This window comes from Hydra vulgaris, chromosome 12 (assembly GCF_038396675.1).
Source record: "Hydra vulgaris chromosome 12, alternate assembly HydraT2T_AEP".
Lineage (NCBI taxonomy): Eukaryota > Metazoa > Cnidaria > Hydrozoa > Anthoathecata > Hydridae > Hydra > Hydra vulgaris.
This window is the reverse complement of record NC_088931.1, coordinates 53,435,146-53,457,331: the sequence shown is the minus strand read 5'-3', so window position 1 is coordinate 53,457,331 and position 22,186 is coordinate 53,435,146. Positions and strand designations below refer to the sequence as shown.

The 22,186-nt window shown below is 22.8% G+C and overlaps 1 protein-coding gene across 1 annotated transcript in view; it reads right to left on the bottom strand.

The window, feature by feature from the left end:
• Nucleotides 1–22,186, bottom strand: part of LOC100210014 (pre-rRNA-processing protein TSR1 homolog) — a 75,524-nt gene that overhangs the window by 1,629 nt on the left and 51,709 nt on the right. The window contains exons 12-23 of the mRNA XM_065813701.1: nucleotides 12,126–12,313; nucleotides 10,899–10,925; nucleotides 10,644–10,720; nucleotides 10,460–10,552; nucleotides 10,261–10,332; nucleotides 9,820–9,901; nucleotides 7,208–7,259; nucleotides 3,923–3,981; nucleotides 3,453–3,515; nucleotides 3,283–3,366; nucleotides 2,979–3,210; nucleotides 2,312–2,386 (exon numbers count right to left, since the gene is read on the bottom strand). Coding sequence (XP_065669773.1) covers nucleotides 2,312–2,386; nucleotides 2,979–3,210; nucleotides 3,283–3,366; nucleotides 3,453–3,515; nucleotides 3,923–3,981; nucleotides 7,208–7,259; nucleotides 9,820–9,901; nucleotides 10,261–10,332; nucleotides 10,460–10,552; nucleotides 10,644–10,720; nucleotides 10,899–10,925; nucleotides 12,126–12,313 — 1,104 coding nt within the window. The remainder of the gene's footprint in view (nucleotides 1–2,311; nucleotides 2,387–2,978; nucleotides 3,211–3,282; nucleotides 3,367–3,452; nucleotides 3,516–3,922; nucleotides 3,982–7,207; nucleotides 7,260–9,819; nucleotides 9,902–10,260; nucleotides 10,333–10,459; nucleotides 10,553–10,643; nucleotides 10,721–10,898; nucleotides 10,926–12,125; nucleotides 12,314–22,186) is intronic.

Sequence of the window (22,186 nt, the reverse complement as noted above, 5' to 3'; positions counted from 1 at the left end):
GATGTTGAGTTTCCGTATATTAATTGGTATAGCCCTGAAAGTGAAACTAATTAGGAACTGCTTCAACTATATAGCACTGATAGAATTACTTCATTACCTATGTTATCTGTTTTTTTTGTTTATGATTTTTTTCCTGTAATGAATCCAATTTTTCAAACAACTAGCTTTATTAGAAGTCAACCTAATATAAAACAAATTTTATAGTAGTAAGCCTCAGTAGCTAGGAGATCATCTTCATTCAGATGATCTCCTATTTATATTATTCAATTTAAATTAGAACAACCTGACCCTTGCCTTTATCCTATTAGGACCAGTCATAACCCTAAGCTTTACCCTCACCTAAATTTTTTTATTTATTTATCGAGGGGTGCCTTGTTTCAGATATAAATTTAAAGAATATACTTTTACTTAATCAATTGTTTATAATTTTTACTTAATTTTTTTAAATATAACTTTTAAAAAAGAAGAAAAAAAAAATTCTTTACCGTATTTTCTATTTTGTCAATAAATGGTATCTATCTTGTCTTTAAATGGTATCTGACTTATCTTTGAATGATAATGGTATCTGACTCATCATTGAATTATAACATATCTTTTTAAATGGTAATTTGAATGTTAATGAATTTATTAAAATTGTGAATTTAAAATTAAAAATTTAAAAATATGTTGCATTAACAATAAACCAAAATAACTTATACAATTTGGATAGAAAATAAACAATTTCTACCCCCTCCTGCTTGTACAAATTTATAGAATCTAATGTCAAAAGAGTTGGACCTACCATTGCTGCCTTTATTGTATACTCGCATGTAAGTCAAGAAATTGCTCTCAAATTTTTAAATTAAAAGTGTTACTTCAACTTATACATTTGGGTCATAAAAATACTAATTAATTATAAACTATATTTTATAATAATAACATAATAATTCTTTATCTTTTGTTTAGATTCCTTTTCATTTTTATTTGATTATCACTTATATTTTCACAACTTTTTTTTTATCTTATTTTTTTTTTACTTTATTAATACTTAAAATACATTTTAAATATCTTTTTTAATATTACGTTTTTTATTTCTTTTTGTTTTAACTTTTTGCTAAATTTATTAGTTAATTAGTTATTTTTTTTCTTTTAAAACGTTCTTTCAAGACATTAAAAGGTTTCCACTGTTTTCCATGTCTTTGGAGCATTAAGAATATTTCAAAGAATCATTAACTAAGAAATTAAAAACTTGAGAGCAGTGCAAAAATGAGACAAAGTTGGAATTTTTATAAAGATGGATTTAAACTACGAGCAGTAGAACTTACTAAAATTATGTTTTTAGTAAGTTCTACCGCTCTTTAGTTTCTTTATTTTGTGGGCTGAGTACATGAGTTCAGGCTCAGCAACTCTAAATAAAGGTGGCAATTTACAGAAACCTAACATTTTTTGCTACTTGTGTTAATAAAGTTTATAAATCAATCCTAGAATTTATAATCAAAGATTCATTCATGAAACATGGTATCAGCAATAATATGGATGGATCTGAAGATGATTTTGAAATTGCTAATGTTTTTTACAATAAACGTTTTAAAATTTTCTTCAATTTGGTGATGTTCCAGATGAGTATTCTTCTATAATCATCAAAAAGTTCTATAATGTATTTTTTAATGATTTTTTTGAAAAATAAAAATCAAATTCATCAATTATTTTTGATATTTTTTACAATAAATATTAATTTTTTCAATTTTCTTACTTTAACATGAATGCAGGATTCCAATTAATGGCAAAAAAAAAAAGTGATTCAAAATATATATATATGTGTATATATGTATATATATTTGTGTGTATATATATATATATATATATATATATATATATATATATATATATATATATATGTGTATATATATATATATGTATATATGTGTATATATATATATATATATATATATATATATATATGTGTATATATATATATATATGTGTATATATGTGTATATATATATATATGTGTGTATATATATGTATATATATATATATATATATATATATATATATATATATATATATATATATATATATATATATATATATATATGTATGTATGTGTGTATACACACGCACACACACACATATAAAATCTATAAAACTTTATGTAAAGTATACATAATAAGAATGTCTTTTAAGATTTACATTTTTCAAGTGAATTTTTGTAAAAATTAAGAATTTTTATTTGAATTTTGTTATGATTTTGTATTTACGAGTTTAAATACAAATAAAATCATATAAATAATATATAAATTACAGAGATTTAAAGAATAAATATATATACCAAGTGGTTCTTTAATGTGTCCTCTCCTTCCATATTTTGTAAACAGCTCAACTGGTTTAAACCACAAAATATCATCTATAAGAAAGAATTTAGGTTTATATTATACCAATTTATATTACCAATTATAAACACTTATTTAAAGTTTACTAATTACACTGGTCAACAATAAAAAGTTTTTGTTACTGAAAAAATAATTTTTTCTCAGCTTTTATAAAGATTTTAGAAATATGAATGTTTTTATTTAAAATTATTGACAAAAAATGTAAAAGTAATTTTTAAAAAAGTTTTTGAGTAATGAATTAATAAATTTTTTATTCCAAACAGCTATTATTTTTGAATTCTTTATAAAAATACGCTTCTTATGAGACCTAGATTTTAAAGACCAAGACACACTTTTGAAAAACTTATTTTAAAACACACTTAGATACACTTTTGAAAAAATTTATTTTAAAACACACTTAGATACACTTTAAGAAAAGTAGGATTGCATATTTAAAACTATTTGCTCCACAACTGAAACAAACTTTTTTTTTGTTGACCAGTTTTATTTTCATTATACATAAATTATACAAAAACTAATTATGCTAAGAAACTAATTATAAATATTATAATACAAAAAAATAAAATGAAAAAATATTATTTCTATTCAATAAGACTAAATTTAAACCTCTGTTGAAAAACATGTATCGAATAACACTAGATTTTTTATGAATTTTAAAAGGATGTCCACTAAGGACAATTTTTTTAACAATTATTCGATCTGGATTTGAACTTAAAACACTTCCAGTTGCAACTAGTTGAGAGCTCTCATTAAAGACAAGTACTGGAGCTGGAGGGTACATTATTGGTGCATAAACAGTTGAAACTACAACGCCATTTTGTGGAAGAAACCTCTCCATCTAACAAATAAATAAAAAAAGTGAAATCAAAAATCTTTATAATATTAAGAGGGAAAAGAGTTAAACATTTACTTTAAATTTGTTTCCATTTGTGTGTTGAGAAAATATCGGAGAAGCAGAGAAACGTCGATATCCAACATGAAAAATAAGTTGTTCCTTGAATACCCAAGATTAATAATTAATTTAAAATTAGAGAAAATGCACAAAGACAAAAAGATTAAAGTAAAAAAAGAAAAAAACACCTTTGCTTTTATTGGTGCATCAAACCCTTGGATTCTCCTTATAACATAATGCATAACAGTCATCTGAAAAATGTATAGTATTTTATTTTTAATGTGCATTAAATTACTGAAATATTTGTGTCATACATTACTAATATGTGTGTCATCTGTTACTAATAAAGTACTGAAATATGTGTGTCATCTGTTACTAAATAATATATGACTATTTAAGTATTATTGAAGAAAGCTTTTTTAATCAAATAAATAAAAGTGAGAATGGATTCAATTTTATATTAAAATAAAAGTAAAATATTTGTGAAAATCATATTCATATAAAAATTAAAAAGCTAATTTTTTGACTGGATTGTTTTGACATTTTTTTGATCAAATTGGTAATTCCATCCCTATTCAACCCTCCATGTATTACACTATATTAAAAAAATGTACAATCATTATTTAATAAACATCAAGAATGCTAAAATTTCAAAAACCTTGTGTTCATGAGGAAGTAAACCATACACTACCAAAGGACTGCCTTTATCAAAAGATTCTAAAAAATTTTGAAGAAATCATGAATAATGTAATATGCAGTAGAAAATTTTTTAAAAATAAATGAGAGCATATAGATAACAATAAATTAATTTTTAGGTTTTGCTATTGTATTGTTGTAATTTTTTCTATTATATATTTAACATAGATATAGATAACATAATGAATTAAAAATAAAATTTATAATCCTGTTTTTCTAATATATATATTTAAATAAATATGTAAATTTATATACACAAATACATGTGTACTTTTTGATTCAACTTCAGCTTCCTTTATTTCGTATGGCCTTTTTCAGAAGAAAAAATTAAAGAACAATAAAAAAAAAATGATTGCTGCCCCAACCCAAATTCTTAGGCAATTTTATATTTAGTCATTTGATGTATATATTGAAGCCTCCAGCAGCCCCTTATTTTAATACGAAATTGGACTGCTTATCTAAGTATACAATATAGTATATATATATACACAATAAAGTATATATATATATATATACAATATAGTATATACATATATATACAATATAGTATATACATACATACATATATATATATATATATATATATATATATATATATATATATATATATATATATATATATATATAAAAGCAGTCCGGACCTGTAATATGGGTCATGGTTGGTCTGTCCCACACCTAAATTATTCTTTATATAGTTATTTTATTTCAATAATTTACGGTAACGGTAGAAAATAAAATCCTTTAAAATCTTTGCTAAAATTAATGAATTGTAAAACTGTAAACTTCTAATAAAACAATGGGAGGGAGCTTTTCTTATTTTTTTTTTAATTTAGATTTTTTTAAGTTTTTTATTTTTTGACAATTGGGAGCTTAATGCTCTTGCCCTATATAATAATTTCGAAGAAAGAAATTTTACTGTAAAATATTTTTATATTTAAAAAAAAAGTGTGTTAAACATACAGACTTTGCTAATTACATAAAACTTTAAAACTTACATTATTTATTTACATAAATTCAATGTTACATTTTGTTGTAAAAGTCAATACAGCATTAGACACACACTGATCATGTTATCATGTAATGTAGCTGTGAGGGCTTCAGTACATACATCAACTGACAATATAGGTAGAATATGCAAGATGTTGCTGTGTTGACTAAAGTGTTGCTGCATTGACTAAAGGTTTGGGTTGTTTTTATTTTAAGAGTTTATTTTAGGCATTGATATATACACAAACACACACACACACACTATAAATCAATGCCTTAAATAACGGATTGTCTATGTCAAGTAAGATTTGTCTAAAAGTATGTTTTGACCAAAAACCATTCTGGCCAGTCAAGTATATAAGACAAGAATATATTAAAATCATTAATCTTTAATGATTGTTTAAAAAAAACCAAACTAATATAAAAAAGTTGTCAACAAATAACATTTATCAAACTAAAAAAAGTTTGGCGTCCAACTAAAATTTAACATTTTGTAGTTATAAATATTTTATAAAATTTATAAAAAAAAAGATTAAAAAAAAAAATTGCTGAACATTTGCAAAATCTTGGTCTGTATTTTAAGTAACTGCAGTTCTCATAAATAAATAAATAAAAGTAAAACAGTTTCTAATATGATAAATCAAAATACCAGTCTAGATTTTTTTTTTAAATTTTACTTTTGAATGAATTTTGAATTAATTAATTATTCAATTTAATACTAAAATATCAAAATAAGTTAAGGAAAACAAAGAAAAATTAACTTAGCATATTTTGAAACATTTCATTCAATACAATTAAATAGCATCAGTTTGGGCAATCAGCACTTCTTGGAAAGATATTTTATTCTAATTAGTGTTTTGTAAAACGTTGCGTATACTTATAGTTTATGCTACTCAGGCAACACACAAAACCATTATTGTGGCTGCTCCATAATAAAAGATTCACTGTAAATATTGCAAACAAAAATTTCTACTTTTTACCATGAGCCCATAGCTCTCTAAATAGCAAATTTTCATTGTTGTTTTATCTTTAAACACAATTTTAATTATTTGTTTTAAAATAAAATATACCAATTTTAGTTGAAATACACAAGTGTCATGGTTTCAAATAAATTTGACACTTTATAGTAATATTAAACTTTACGAGATGATTCAAGCCTTCTTTGCACACCTTATATGAACAAGCATACAATATTTTGTTTTGACAACTTGCCCTTTTGTGTATCCTATAATATTTTAATATCAAACTTAATGCTGCTACTCCTGCTTCTTCTGCCATTGTTCATTTGAGTGTGTTTGCAATGAACTCACAGCAGCCATTAAACCTGAGTTAATGGTGAGAAAGATTTGCAGCACTTTTTGTATAAGAAAAAGTGAACAAAAGTGTATGCAAATATCTAGCTTATGTAAACTTCAAATTATGTAATGTTAAAACACACATCAAGTTTTAAGACATTTTAGACTAACATTTTTAACATCTATCATTAAGCAACATTTTAAATATCATAACAAACAATATACATTTCAGGGTGTGAGTGTTGCAGGACATCCAACAGTGTTTTTTTTATAGATAAAATCAAGTACTTAAAAACTAAATATTGAAACTAAACTAAATAAAAAGATAAATCATAGAAAAAAATAATGTTAAGAACATCCATTGTTGTATTTTGCCACGTATTAATTATCAAAACATATTTCACCTCCTTATTATCGCAAAACAAGGATTTTGACTAAGATTTTACTTAGAGTTTATTTCACTTCACAGACGTCAAAAAATTGTTATAAGTTAAGAAATTAAATCTTGCTTTTTTAACAAAATAAATAAAAAATTCAAAAACGCTTTTTATCATTTAATAAAATAATATTGGGGATGTCCATAGATCCTCCTTATTAAATATTATTTATTTATTATTACTTTGACCTCTATTTAAGAAATATATTTTTGACGACTTGAAAAACCGCTCTAAACAAGAAACAAATATTTTTTTTTAAATTAGTGTTTATATCTATAAATCCAATAATAAAACTTAAATATAATTTACTTGACGGTTAAGTAAAAAAAATTTTTTTATACACAATAACTTTTTTTCTTTTTTTTTAGATTCAATTTAATTTTTGGGTATGTCTACAGACGTACTAGACGTACCCTAGATCCGCCCCTGCAGAGTTAAAGATTTATAAATATTTAACTGTATTCAAAAAAATTTACTTTTTGTCTATAGAATATTTATACAACACAAATCTTATAATTAATTTATTACCTAAGTAAATTTTTGGTACATTTTTAATGTGAAGAGTTACATACAAACCAGCCTAAATATAGTAAAAATAAAATAAAACATTTTTTGATTTTAATATTTTTTCTAAAGGATTTTAAAATTTTGTTACTTAACAATAAAAAAAAAATACAATATACGGTCTATAACAGATAAGCATTTTGTACATTTTTATATAAAAAAAATGATAAATTAAAATTAAATAAAATGTTTTTATTGTATACTGTATAAATATAATAGAGTTTCATAATAATCTTTTTCTGTTTTTTTCTCTATTGCATATAAACATCAAGTTGCTTGTACACATCAAGTTCTGGTACATATTGTTTTAATAAAACCACAAGTCAAGATGGATAAAGCTGAGCAACAATGTCAGAATATTTTGTGAAAAATGCAGCCCACCATATCATATTTAGCATGTGGCATCACTTATGATAGACAACTACTATAAGCTCAACATTAAAAGCATGAATTTTATATGGAGCTTTTGTGTGTCATTTAATGATTCAGAAGATAGTGATGATTAACGTTTGTATGTATGACAGCTTTCTTAATATTGTCAAAATAAAACACTTTGCATGTAAATATTTTTACATGAACTGAGCTGATATATAAGTTCTACAAGAAAAACAAATATATAACTAACAATAAATTAAAACATTAAAGCACATAGTGTTAAAGTATAACCTAGTAAAACCAGAAAATCAAAAAAATTATTGTATATATAGATCAAACCTTTGATTTTAATTCAAACCCAAAAAGTATGACAAATTTGACTTAAGGCTAAAATGAATTGTTTAAAAGTAGTAATAAGGTATTAAAAAAATTTTATTTTAGAAAATTTTTTTAAAACAGTTTTCATTTTCAAACCAATTGACAGTAGATATTTAAAATGTAATATGAACATAATTATAACAAAATGATTTTTAAAAAATGAAAATAACTGTTCTGAGAATCTTCTGAAATTTTATCATATCAAAGATTCAATTAAATAATGTTAAATTAAATATTATTTAGTTAAATCCAAGCTTTCCTGGGAAGAGCGTGCGGTCACAAACCTTGTTTGTCCATGCTTGAAGTAATTTTTTTAGATAACTTGATCACGTTTTTATATAGTAAAGATTTTAAGAATTTGCGGCAAAATAAAGCTATAAGAAACTAGAGAGAATAAAACAGCAATATTCGAAGAAAGGAAATGAAGACTGAAATAGAAAATCTAAATAAAATAAAAAAATTGAATTAAGAAAAAAAATTTTGTCAAAAAAATAATTTTCCTCTATCAAAATTGATACAAGTCGAGGAAAAAAAGCATATAAGAATATAACGAAAATAATTTTTTTTTGCTCGAGACTTTTTTCAGTCAGTATATTAATGAAATACTTTATTATTTGTGCTAGAAACATCGACAATTTTTAAATTTGTTTTTCAAATATTTTTACTAAACTTTACTGTTTTTATCAATGAACAGGAAGCGAGAAAACTAATTGTTATTTATTTGTTAATAAAAATTTTTTTTTTAACAAGTTTTTCATGTAAAAAAAAAAAAAGTCATTAATATTTATATTTAATTATAAAACATTTTGTTGCTTTCACTACCCCAATTGAAATAGTCTGCACTTTTGTTAGATTATCCAAGTTGTGCATTTAAACCCAATAGTTTATTTCCTGATAAACTATTGTTATTGATGATGCTCCAAAAGCTTGTGGGATAGTGGATTGTTAATTTACTGAACTTTTTAACAAAATTTTCAGGAATCTATTTAAAAATGATTTTTTAAGTTTTTAATTTTTTTTAAACATAGCAATCGTTATGTTCATTATCTCTTGTAATTAAAATTAACGTTGTAAATTGGGTAATATAAAAGAAACAATTTCAGACATGCACCAAATACATATATAAAAGAAACCATGTTATTCTTTTTTTAATTTATTCTGCTATTAAAAAATTTATTATTCAAATAATATGTTTTACAAATAATTAATTTTCTTATTTTCCTATTATATAAGTATTGAGAAAAAACATCAAGTATAGCAAAAACATTTTTAAATGCAAAAAGATGCCAAAACAAATAAACACAACAACACAAAATTAACAAAATTTCTCATAGTTCTAGCGTACATAGCAAATTAGTTTTTTAATTATATGGACTGATAAAAATCATGAATCGAAACTTTTAATTGTCGTTAAATTTTCATAAAAGATGTTTTTTTTCATCAAATTTGGTAGCTAAATCACTTAAAAAAAAAGAATATAAAAGTTGTATAAAAATTTTATATAATAAATTTTTTTTTTTAATTATCAAATTTTCTAGTTTATTTAATTAAAACTTGATATTTTGTTACAATTTTGTTTCCTTTTTATAGGATTGTTTTTTTTTCTCAGTAGATAAGTTTAGCTTTTTGCCGCAAATTATTTAAACGCTTTATAAGTTAAAAGATACAAACTGCCATGGTCAGTGCATCTAGAAAAATTACTGTAAATGTGGACAAACAAGGCATGCGACTGCACGCGGTTTCCAGGAATGCTTGAAATCTTATTTAAAAATAAATTTGGCATTAATTTTATTATAAATATTGAAAATAAACAGTTTTCTTACATCAATTAAAAAACTATCTTCTTTAACTTTTTCTTTCAAGACCTTTCTTTTACTATGGTTGAAATTTTGAAACTGAAATATTCTAAAGGAAAAAAATTATTAATTAAAAACATTGTATAAAACTTGTCTCTTCATGACTTCTAAACGGTAGTTCAGGAGTTGTGAAAATGTTAATTGATCATTTCATATGTTACAATATTGTCATCTATCTATATGTAAGGTGACATGCTATGTCACTTGCAACATTTTTTTTTATATATATTTAGTTTTTTTATATATTTAATTTGTAACAATTCAATTGTTTGTAAATACCATAATAAACTAGATTTATAATTGTGATTATAATTATAGAGGTTGAAGCCAAGAAAGATTTAAGTTACTGTTTTAAAAAAGAATTATTTTTTTGGTTTGTCAAACTGTCTAACAATAAACTGTAAATACCTTGCATAATCTAAAGGCAAATTTTCTTTAGGGTCCCATGGTGATGTACGAAAACTTTTTAAACCACGGTACCTATAAAAAGTAAAAGAAAAAAAAATCAAGTAAACAAACAATTTAGAAAATTGTAACATATGATCCAGAGATACAAAGACATTTGAGAATAGGAGACAGCAATCCTGAAATACAGAAACATCTCAACCTTAAAAATCGATCTTTTGCTGGAATATCCATGGGAGTATCAATTTCATCTGGAAATAATTCATTTTCGTGTTCCAATCTGTATTTCTCTAAACTATAAACAAATGACACCATACTTATAACACAATTAATGATTTTTTGATAGCACAATGAAATTTTTTAGAAAACTTTCAATAATGACATACGCTTTCTTATCTTCATCTATATCAAAATGGTCATCATATTTATCATCATCTGCAACAGTTGTGGCGGCCATGCTTATCTATAACAATAAGTAAAAAATGTGCTGCTAACCAATCATAGGAGCTTAAAAAACTTATAGTGGCTTAAAAGACTATGAAACTCCTATTAATTCAAAATAATTCAAAAAGATAGTAGCTTAACAAACAAAACATTTTAAAAATATTTAAAAAAACAAAAAAAAATGATGAAAACCCTACATTGTCAAAGTCAGTATCTGGTTTGCTCTAAGAAAAAAAGAAACTTTTTTATTGAAGTTTTCAAAATACCAACTTTGTTCCTTTATAGTTAAAAAATAATAATAATAAAATAAAAATAATAAATAATAAATTTAAATAAAATTAAAATTAAAACAAAACAAAAATTAAAATAGTGATTTTCTCATAAATAAAAATTAAATAAGTAAAAATATATAATTTTTATTAGAATTTTATTTTATATAGAGAAAAAGAAATTTTTTTTTTCAGTAATAAAAGTCCTTCATATCTTAATAGAACCTACCCAAACCTTCAACTTATGTATATACTAAAGCCCCAGCAGTTGGCTATTTCAGTATGACATTACATGTAACACTAAACATGCAAACATATTTGTATTTATATCAAACTATTTATCAAAATAAAGTTTGATAGTTCCAAACCCCTTGCTTTTTTTCAAATAAGTACTTAATTAAAATTCTTTTTATTTTGATTGAACTTTTAATTATTGTTGCATTTTTATTACTTTCTAAAAATTTCTGTACCAACAAAACAAAATTTGGTCAGTTTATTATTAGTAAATTGAAGATTTACTAATAATGAATGATATTAAACTTATCAAACTTTTTTTTTAGATTTTATTTACATAAAGAGCAAAAAAAATTTTTCACATAAACATAATAATGGTACCAATTAAATTTAATAATAATATATATTTTTGCGTACCTTGCCCTGAATACAATATTATTGATGATAGCATACTGAAATCGCCACCTGCGGACACTTCAGTACATATATCAACTGAGGGTTTGGGCAGATACTACCAAGATATGAAGGACTTTTTTTACAACAAAAAAATTTTTTTTTTTTTTCATTGTTTATTTTTGATCTGATGATGTGCTCTTTTTCTAAGAAGTGTTTAGATTATATGGTCTGGATAAAATGAATATTTGCATAATGAAACAATGCTAATTTAATATAATGAATCCCTTCAACCAAAAAAGAAAGAAATTATGTAAAGAAAATTTATTTAAAAAAAAATTCTTAATTGTTTAATATATAAATATATTATAAGTAAAAAAAAATACAAAACGTAAACAGAAAAAATATATAAAGATATATTTTTCAATCCTTTTAATATTCTGTTTTAACTTTTTAATTTAACAATTATATATAATTTATAACCTAATAAATTAATAATTTATTATAAATAAAAATGTATTAGTTTACTGGATCTTCATTGTCCTCTTCAACCATTCTAAATTCATCATTATCATTATCACTACTATTGCTGTTTTCTTCATCATCAGAATCATCTTCATCAAGAATCCATGCAGCTTGATAATCAGATGCTCCTTTGGAAGATTTCTTTTTAGCATTAGTATCAAATTCATCATCATTTAGCATTCGAGAAGCTTCTAGAAAATGCCATTAAAACAATTTTGTATATAAAGAACTTTAGATAAAAATTTCTATATAAATATAAAGATTTATTAATACAAAATAATTAACTGAAAAAGATAAAATTTATTTTTGATGATTTGAAATAGAAAATGGAAATTTTATAGAGAAATAAAAGCTTTTGGTGGTTTGAATGCATAGTTGAACTATATGGAACAAAAATTGAAAGTCATCATAAAACTTAAAAAAACGTAAAGTAAAGAGTACACCATAAACTGTAAATAATAGATAAATTGCAAAGCTTGAATTAAGCATATCACTATTGTAAACTGCAATTACATATACAGGATTAGTTTTTTTTCTTTTCTATTTTTATTTTCTTATTCTGATATAGTGTCTCTTATCATTAAAATATATAATTAGTGTTCTTTAGAGGTTTAATACATTTAATATAAACAAAGATATTTGCTTGCTAAAGTTAGTGGTAGCAATATTTTTGTTCTTAAAAAATTTCCAAAAAAACCATTTGGGGTAAAAAAATGTAAAGTAGTTTGATATTGACTTATTTTTTTTTTTATACAAGATTAATTGTACTGCTTTTAAATATTCTTTCAATTAAGACTAACTTGAAAATATCCAAAATTTTGTTATATCTATTTAATATAACACAAGAAGCAATGTTTATATACAGTTTTATCTTATCCTATAATATAACCAAATTAGTAAGTCATTATATTACGTTTCTTGCGACAAAATTGTACATTTTGATTTAGCCTTTTCATTTTGATACCAATATTTCAAGCTAACAATTTTGCTTAGTTGAATTTTTATAATTTTGGAGCCGATATTTGTTACAGTCTAAAAATGATGTTTTTTCCACTAATATCTTATTTTATTGTTAAGATAACTTAATAGTGCATGTTGTTCATTTTCTTACACTTTTGATTGTTTAGCATAAGTTGAATTAGGTATTTATGACAGCATTAGGGATTTTAAAGAGTCTACAGTTTTATTTTTTTTCCAATTAAGCATATTATTTTCCAATTTCTTGAGATTATCTGTGCTAAAAGTATCTACTTTAGTTTTTAATTGTCTGCAAAAGAACTTTATTAGTATTTTTTGCTAGCATATTTGCTTGAGTTGCATAACTTTGTTGTTTCTATTAGAATTACTATTTATTGTGTTATATATATATGAGCCCATGAGATGCATAGTGGTATAAGTCACTTTTTTCAATATTTTGAGTTATCGCCACCAATGGTTAGCATTATGTTTATTCTATTACATGGCAGAGTGGTATAAGTCTAATGATATTGATAATGATGCTGGAACTGTTTTTTGTTATGCTCCTCACTAAACAGCTCTTTTTGTTCACAGTCATAGTGATACTAGTCAGACTTCCCAAAACTAGATATGAGTGACTTATACCACTATGCATCTCATGGGCTCATATATATATATATATATATATATATATATATATATATATATATATATATATATATATATATATATATATATATATATATATAAATATATATATATATATATATATATATATATATATATATATATATATATATATATATATATATATATTAGGGTGATGACTTTTTGATTTTTTTTTCTCTCAAACATTTCCTGTAGCACTTTTAGCTATTAATGACTAAAATGACATATATTACATTATAATATTGAAAAACGTCACGCACAAACCACTTTGAAATGTTATTTATGTAGGCAATTTAGCATTTTGTGTAATTGTATTAACAATATATATATATATATATATATATATATATATATATATATATATATATATATATATATAAACAACATGGTAAAACCATTTGGTGCGTGTATTTATTGATGTAATTACGCACTTAGTTTCATACTTTTTACTTGAAGTTTTACAAGCATTTTAATGTTTTTTCTGTCGTGACAGTTGTAACAAAAAATCCAATGCTTAAAACCAACAAATAAAACAACTGTAAATAATTGTCATAACACGTTTATGCAACCCTTACAACTTTAAAACCATGCTATGGTATAATAAAATGATTTTTTTAAATAACATTTTTGCTTAAAAGCATTTTTAAATAATTAAAAAAAAGAATTATGGAATTAATTATGAGAGTTCCACAGAAGAAAATGTTAAAGTAGTCAACTTTCTATCTCTTTTTTTATCAATTTTTAACAGATGAGTTTTAAAGTAGACACATAAAAGTTTATTAAAAATATATTTTTAATAAAAAAGTAACTTTAAGTTGTTTTTTAATAGTTCTGAAAGTCATCCAATGCCATAAGATAAAAAACGCATAAACATGTAAAACTTTATTTTTACTGTGAATTTAATTGCATAATTTAAAGTGATTTACTCTGGGGAAATGGCCAAATATATTTTTTTATTATTAACTTTTTTTGAAAATAAAATTTTAAGAAACTAACAAAAGCAATTTTAAAGTATGATTTTTCGAATAATGCACATTTAATTTTTTTTTTTTTTTTCTAAATGGTTCGTCAAAAAACTTTAAAAAATTTTTTATTAATATATGTATGCTGATACTAAATCTTTTTTTTTTTCATTTAAAGTTTTGAATAAAGATACTTAGTTGAAGCACATTTTAAATTTGTGTAACGTAATTTAAAACTTAGCAATTTTTCCTAAAAGCTTGGGCACTTTTTGAAAACTGTTATTATTTATAGAATAAAAAAATATTAAAAATTTGCTCTTACTCTTCGTGAAAAAAATGTTTTCAATTTTTTTCAAAATAAAAATTGTTTTTGACTGCATAACTTTCATGATTTTTGATGAAAAATCTCTAAGTAAGAAAGTGACCAATAATTGAACTTGCAGCATCATTTTAAAAGATTCAACACAATACTAGTTTGCAGAAATGCAAATTAAAAGTTTAAATATTTTTTTACTTATTTTTTTGCGAATCTAGTTTTGTGTATGTAGTTTAATGGTATTTTTGGTATTTTATATTAAATTAATTTTTTTAGCTTTTAAAACTTCCAAACATCTTAAAGAGAATTCATTTTTATCAAATTTAATTTTAGTTACTTTTGTTTGTTTTACATTCAACTATTTAGTTTATTTACAGTTTTATTTCCTTATTAATTAATTGATTAATTTAAATATTATTACGCTAATTTAATAGTAGTAGTAATAGTAGTAGTGTCGTTTTTAAAGTAGCTTCTAAGCTTTTCTACACGCGGATCAGTATTCTACGCAGTCTTTCAAGCAAGGTCTGCAAGCGGATAAGAGCTGATAAATTTTTAGTTTCAAGAAGAATTAATGTTGTTCATGTTTAATTTTCCTATAAAATTTATAGCCTTTTATAGCTATATATATAAAAACACATGTCTGTGAATATTTAGTTTAATTTAATCCTACAAATATCTTAAGTTATTTGCTATTGGTTTGCATAATTGTTGTAATGTTATTGTTGTAATGTTTTGTGTTGATAGACAGTTTGGCCTACCTTCCCGTGGTGTCTATTGTTAAAAATGATTACAGGTAATTTCTCTAACTGCTTTCAATCATTCACTAAAAGCTAATATAGCATTTGATATTACTATAGTACAATTGTTTATATCTCATTCATTTTTTTTTGCTCTTTGAATGAGATTAATTAAACGAGTTGGCTTTTCATTAAAGATAAAGATATTGGTTTCAAAAATGAACACCATAGCCAAAGTGCTTACAAAATTAAGTAATTTTTAAAAATCTTTCTATCTTGCTCTTTTTTTCTTTTTTTTTTTCTTTAACTTTTTACTAATATTTCTATAACTTCCTACAAATATGGAATCACGTAGTTTTTTTATTGTTTAATCGTCATCTCTATTGATATAAATATTTTTAATTATTTTAATATGGTTTACTTTACAATAGGCTATGCTTGGCTTGGTCCTGGAGATGGTGGCTATTATAACTGAATTGGAAAAGTGCCTTCAACGTTAACTGTTTTTTAAGAAAAATATGTTTTATATAGATTTTTAAAAAATATTTTTGTTACATATTTAACTATTTATCATGTAAATAAATTTGTTTAAAAAAAAAATGCGAACACACTTTTAAATATATAACTTTTACAAATGTTTTATATGGTTTTAACATCTCTTTTATACCCTTTTCAGTTCATTAGGCCAGGTGAATAAAAAAAAGCAATTGCTTTTATTCAAGGCTAATTGTTTAGACTAATTGTTCACCTTTATGTGAATACATTTATCAATTTTGCTCAAATTTGTATTCATGTAAAGCGTAACAATTACTTCAGAAATGTTGAGTAAAAGCAATTGCTTTTTTTATCAACAGGTTGCCTACCGCTAATTTTTATTATTTATTTATTTTGAATTAATTAATTTATTATTTATAGTTTCAAATCAATAAATATTATTCATTCCGTTACAAAAGTGGTAATATACAGTGTTTAATGTTTATAACTGTATATAAATGGATTGCCTGATAAACAATAATCAAGCCTGTAGGCAAAATTAATTTAAAGAACTTTTTTAGTAAACTTTATGTAACAATTTTATAAAAAGATGATTTTTTTAGTTTTAAAATTGCTTTTTAACAAAAAACTTTAAAAAACTTGACAGTTATTATTATTTTTTTTTTACTGTTAAGGAATTCACAATTAAACAATTGCCCTCTCATTTAAAAAAAAACAAACTAAATTCTGAGAAAGCCAACAAAAGACAATAATGTTGTGTTATAAATGTTTTAAGAAATAAATAGTATAAGTTTAAATAAGTATACACTTTTTAAATTATAGAATTTTTTTTTTAAAACAACATTTAAATTTCATTGATAACTTTCTTTATAACAGTATTGTTCAATTTAAAAATATCATGTAAAGATAGTCTTTAAATGATTTTTAATGTAAAGCCAATGCTATAAACATAAAAAATGAAGCTTTTAAGTTTTTTGCGTAACACAGGGAGGTTTTGCATAAAAACCAAAACAACAAAATAAACAGTCCATTGCTATAAATATTATCTTTTAACTTTTAAAGTGTTTCAAAAATTCGAGGCAAAAAGCATAAATTTTGTATTCTTTTTTTAAGGGTGGTTGCTATTTGTAACTATGGAACTTGATACAAGTTGAGGAAAAAAAACATATTTTATAACAATATAACAGCAATTAAAAGTTTTAATATGCATTTTATTGACGTCTTTTCACTTTTAAAATGTTTTTCCTATATTTGACATTTCTCAATATTTATATAATAGGAAAATAAAAAAATAAAAAACTATTTATTTGTAAAATATATTATTTGATTGATAGATTTTGTAATGATGGAAGAAATTAAACAAAAGAACAGCGTGGTTTTTTTTATAAATGTATTTACCACATTTGATGCATGTCTGAAATTGTTTCCTTTATATTCCCAATTTCCAACGTTAATGTGAATTACTAGAGATAATATAACAATTGCTCTGTTTAAAAAAATGTATTTAAAAATTTATTAAAAAAAAAGTTTTAAATAGGTCCTTTAAATTTTGTTAAAAAGTTCAGTAAAATAATAATGCATTAGCCCACAAGCTTTTGAAGCATCGTCAATAACAATAGTTCATCAGAAAATAAACTATTTTTTACATGAAAAACACAAATAAATAGCAATTAGTTTTCTCTTTTTCCTGTGCATTGATAAAAACAGTAAAGTTTAGCAAAAACATTTGAATAACAAATTTCAAAATTTTCATATTTCTAGCGCAAATAATAAAGTATTTCCTTAATAATTTTAAAAGTATTCCCTTAACTGTATATCAAAAAATGTTTACATTTGGAAAATACCAAACGTTTTAAAAAAACAAAAAAAAAAACAAAAAAGTAAAATATTTAGATATATTATTTTTTTAACAAAAGTTCTCTTTTTTGAATTTATAACTTTTTTTTAGTTTAGATTTTCTATTTTGTATAGTATTAGTTTCCTTTCTTCAAATATTGCCATTTTGTTCTCTTTTGTTTCTTATAGCTTTTTTTTGCCGCAAATTCTTAAAACGCTTGCTATATAAAAACATGGTCAAGTTATCTAAAAAAATTACTTCAAATGTGGACAAACAAACATGAACATGCGACCACACACACTTCCTGAAAAGGCTTGTATATATTTATAATAATATTTATAACAATGGATTGTTGTTATTTTTTTTTTGCTTTTTATGTAAAACAACTTTGTATTATGCAAAAACTTTGTTTTTTATATTTACAGCATTGGCTTATGGTTTCAAATTAAATTTAATTACAATACGGTAATTTAAAATACGCAACTGAAATAATTTAACTTTTAACAATATAAATATGGATGTTAAGTAAAGTTACATTTACTAGCGTTACCTTTTCCCCTTATACAACAAATTCTTATAATAAGGGGTGGGAATACAGAATTTGAATTGAGCAATTTCTTACATATATATATATATATATATATATATATATATATATATATATATATATATATATATATATATATATAAATATAAATATATATATAAATAAAATAAACGCTCTTTTTTACAACAACAAAGTATTGATAAATATTAAAAAACAATTTACAAATACTTTAAAGCCCTTTACTTTAAATCTGTTGTAATTATTAAGATCCTATTTGTTACAGTAGCCTCAAAACTATTGATATATAGAAAATATTTTAAAGTATCGCGTTGTAATTAAATTTTATTTTAAACCACATTTAAAATTATTTAAACTGATTTAACAAAAATTATTATTAGAATTTAAACTTGATATTTGAAAACAATTATATTTCCTTATAATTCATTTCTTAAAATATTATACTTAATATAACTTTTTGTTTGTTTATCACAATTTATTTATTTTAACTTTTATGTATTTAATGTCATATTTTTAATAAAGATTATAAACAATTTATAGATAGATTTTGAATTATTAAGAAACAAAAAAATATAAATACATTTGTGAAAAGAATTCTCTTAAACAAAAGCACTTTCCCTTTTTTATAAGGAAAAAAAAAAGTTTTTAATTAGCTTTTGCATAACCTATGATAATCTATGATGGAGAGACATGTTTTATGTAATTAGTTTGCAGACATTAAAAAAACTTCTTGAATAAAAGTTGCTAAAAAAAGTTGCTAAGTTTGCTATTTTACACCTATTCGAAACTATATCTTACATTCAACATTTTACTATTTTACATTCCTTCAAAAATAAATAAAACTTTTAAAGTCATATTTAATTTAAAGTCTTTTAAAATTAAAATATTTTTTTATAAAACAATTTGTTTCTTTAGAAAACTCTCAGTTGCAGTTAAATGCTATATCTTTGCGACCTAATACTTTCTGAATAAACATCACTTAAATGATATTAAAAGATAATCTAAATATTTCAAAAAAAAAAGTATTTGTCTAATTGAATGCTTTTGAAGTTTACAAAAAATGTGAGTTGTATAATGCTTCTTAACAAGGCCTTTAAAAGTATTTTTTGGGGGTAAATTTAGTTCTATTACTTTACCTCTAAATCCTTAAATAAAATTTGTAAAAAAATACAAATAAAATAGTGTTTTTGTTTAAAGAATAAAATTTTTTAGTTTTAGAAAGTAATTTATTAAATATGTTTAAACGCTCGTACAATTTTCTTCTGTTCTAATTGATAATAGAAAATACAGAAAACAAACTTTGACACATTCAAAATATAGTTTTATTTATATTTTAGATAGTTACTTTTTTTTATAGAGTTCTTAAATTAATAATAAAAAAAACAAACTAGAACTGCCGATAAAAGAGATATATATATATATATCAGGCCTTGCTTTCAAGTGTTAACTGGCACACCATTTAACGGTAAGATAAAAGAAGTAACTAAATTTAAAAAAACTGCTTACGAAGTTTGAATGATGTTTAAGTAAAAAAGTTTGCATAAAAATTATGTCCGATATTTGCGCTATTTACGAAATTTGTAAATAGCACAAATATTGTTATATAAAAATAAAACAAAATTTTATTTTTATAATTCTAACTTTTCCATCAAAAATGCTATATAGATAGATTTTGAATTTGAAAATATAAAAGAGAAAAAAGAAGTTATATGACACTTTTAATTTATTATTTTGAAATAGCAAGAATATTTATTTAGACAATTTCTCATAACAAACAATAACATAAATAATTATTGAACTTTTTAAAAAAATTAAAAAAGCAAAACAAAAAATTATTAGGTAAAAAAAATACACGCTAAATTTTATTTTATACTAGCACCACTCTTGATATTTTAATTTTTTGTTTGTTTTGTTATAATGATTGATTTTATCAAAAAAATGAAAAAACATTATTACAAACTTTAAGACATCTTAAAGAGTCTATTCTTTTATAATTAAAAAAACCTTTTTTATGAATATCCCTTTCATTAATTTTTTTGCTTGAATTTATGCTTGAAGTATGCTTAAAGCAATATAATTCTTGCAATGTCTTCATTTGTTGAATTTTGAATAAAAAAGTTATTTAAATTTTAAAAAATTAGATTATTATCTTGGTTTTTCTTCCTTCTTTTCTATTTTTTATAAAAAATTAAACTTCTTGTTGACATATAACTTTTAACACTGCATCAAAAATGTTCATAAAGCGTACACTTAACGTTTTTGTCATAAGGTAGGTGAAAGAGCAACTGCAAATATTTTTTAATAAATGGTACTTGGAAATATAAATCTTTGCTTGTCACAAAAAAGCGATGGTAAAGTAATTAATTTAGGTTTTTTTTTTGTTGCAACAAGTAGTATTTTTTGTTTGTTAATAAATGTAGAAATTCATAATTATTTGCAAAGACGCTTTTTTAAAAAATAATGAAAAAAAAATTAACATATTTTACTTCATTTATGCAAATGTCGCGAAAAGAAAGAAATTTAGGTTAAATGATAAAAAAAAAAAAAAAAGTTATATTAAATCTAATTATTTAATATTTAAAAAAAAAAAAAAAATTGAAACAAAATAAACATTTCACAATACGTATATTTAGAAAAAAACACTTCTAGATTTTTCTTAATTAGTAAAATACACTTGTTTTGCTTTAACTAATTTTATTGCGGTAATTAAAATAGTTAATGTCCTTAAATAAATTAAAAAATAAAGATAATTTTATGATATCAAAATCACGACGAGCTAATGTGCTAAGCTGTTTTTTATTTAACAAGGCCTAAATATATATTGGGTAGTCAATTTGAAGAAATTTTTTAATGTAAATACCATACACTCTATATTTGTGATAAATAGTAAAAAAAAAACAAAAAACAACCTAAAAATTTGAGCTCAACTGTACCAATAAAATCTTACCCCCTAAGCATTTTTTAAGGAAAAAAATTTCTCAAAAATCCTAAAAAACAGCCAATTTTACAGGTCCAGGGGGGATTTAGATAAAAATACTTTTTAAACATTTTTTTCTGCGATGTTTATTTTTACCTATAAATTCCAATTTTTTTTTTTTTTAATTTTATTTGTTTTATGAATTAATAAAGTTACAATATTTCCAAGTGTGCACAAGCCATGTTTATCTTTAACATGTCTTGTGCACACTTCAAAATGTTAATAAATTATAATACAGTAGAATCCTGTTAACTCGGACCCTTGATTAGTTGGACTTTTACTAAGTCAGACAAATTTTCGATTCTCCTTGAACTTTGTCTATCAACTTACTATAAAATCATCCGCTTAAGTCGCACACTTGTTGTCAGACCTCTCGCTAATTTGTACTGTTTTTTAGGGTCCCTTTGGCAAAAAATTTTGCTTAACTAGGACTTTTAATTTGAATTGCATATAAGTACATAATAACAAAACTTTCACTACTTTAATTAAAATTCCAAACTTTGAGCAATAAAATACCTTCAAATATAATTAAAAATTTTCACTGATATC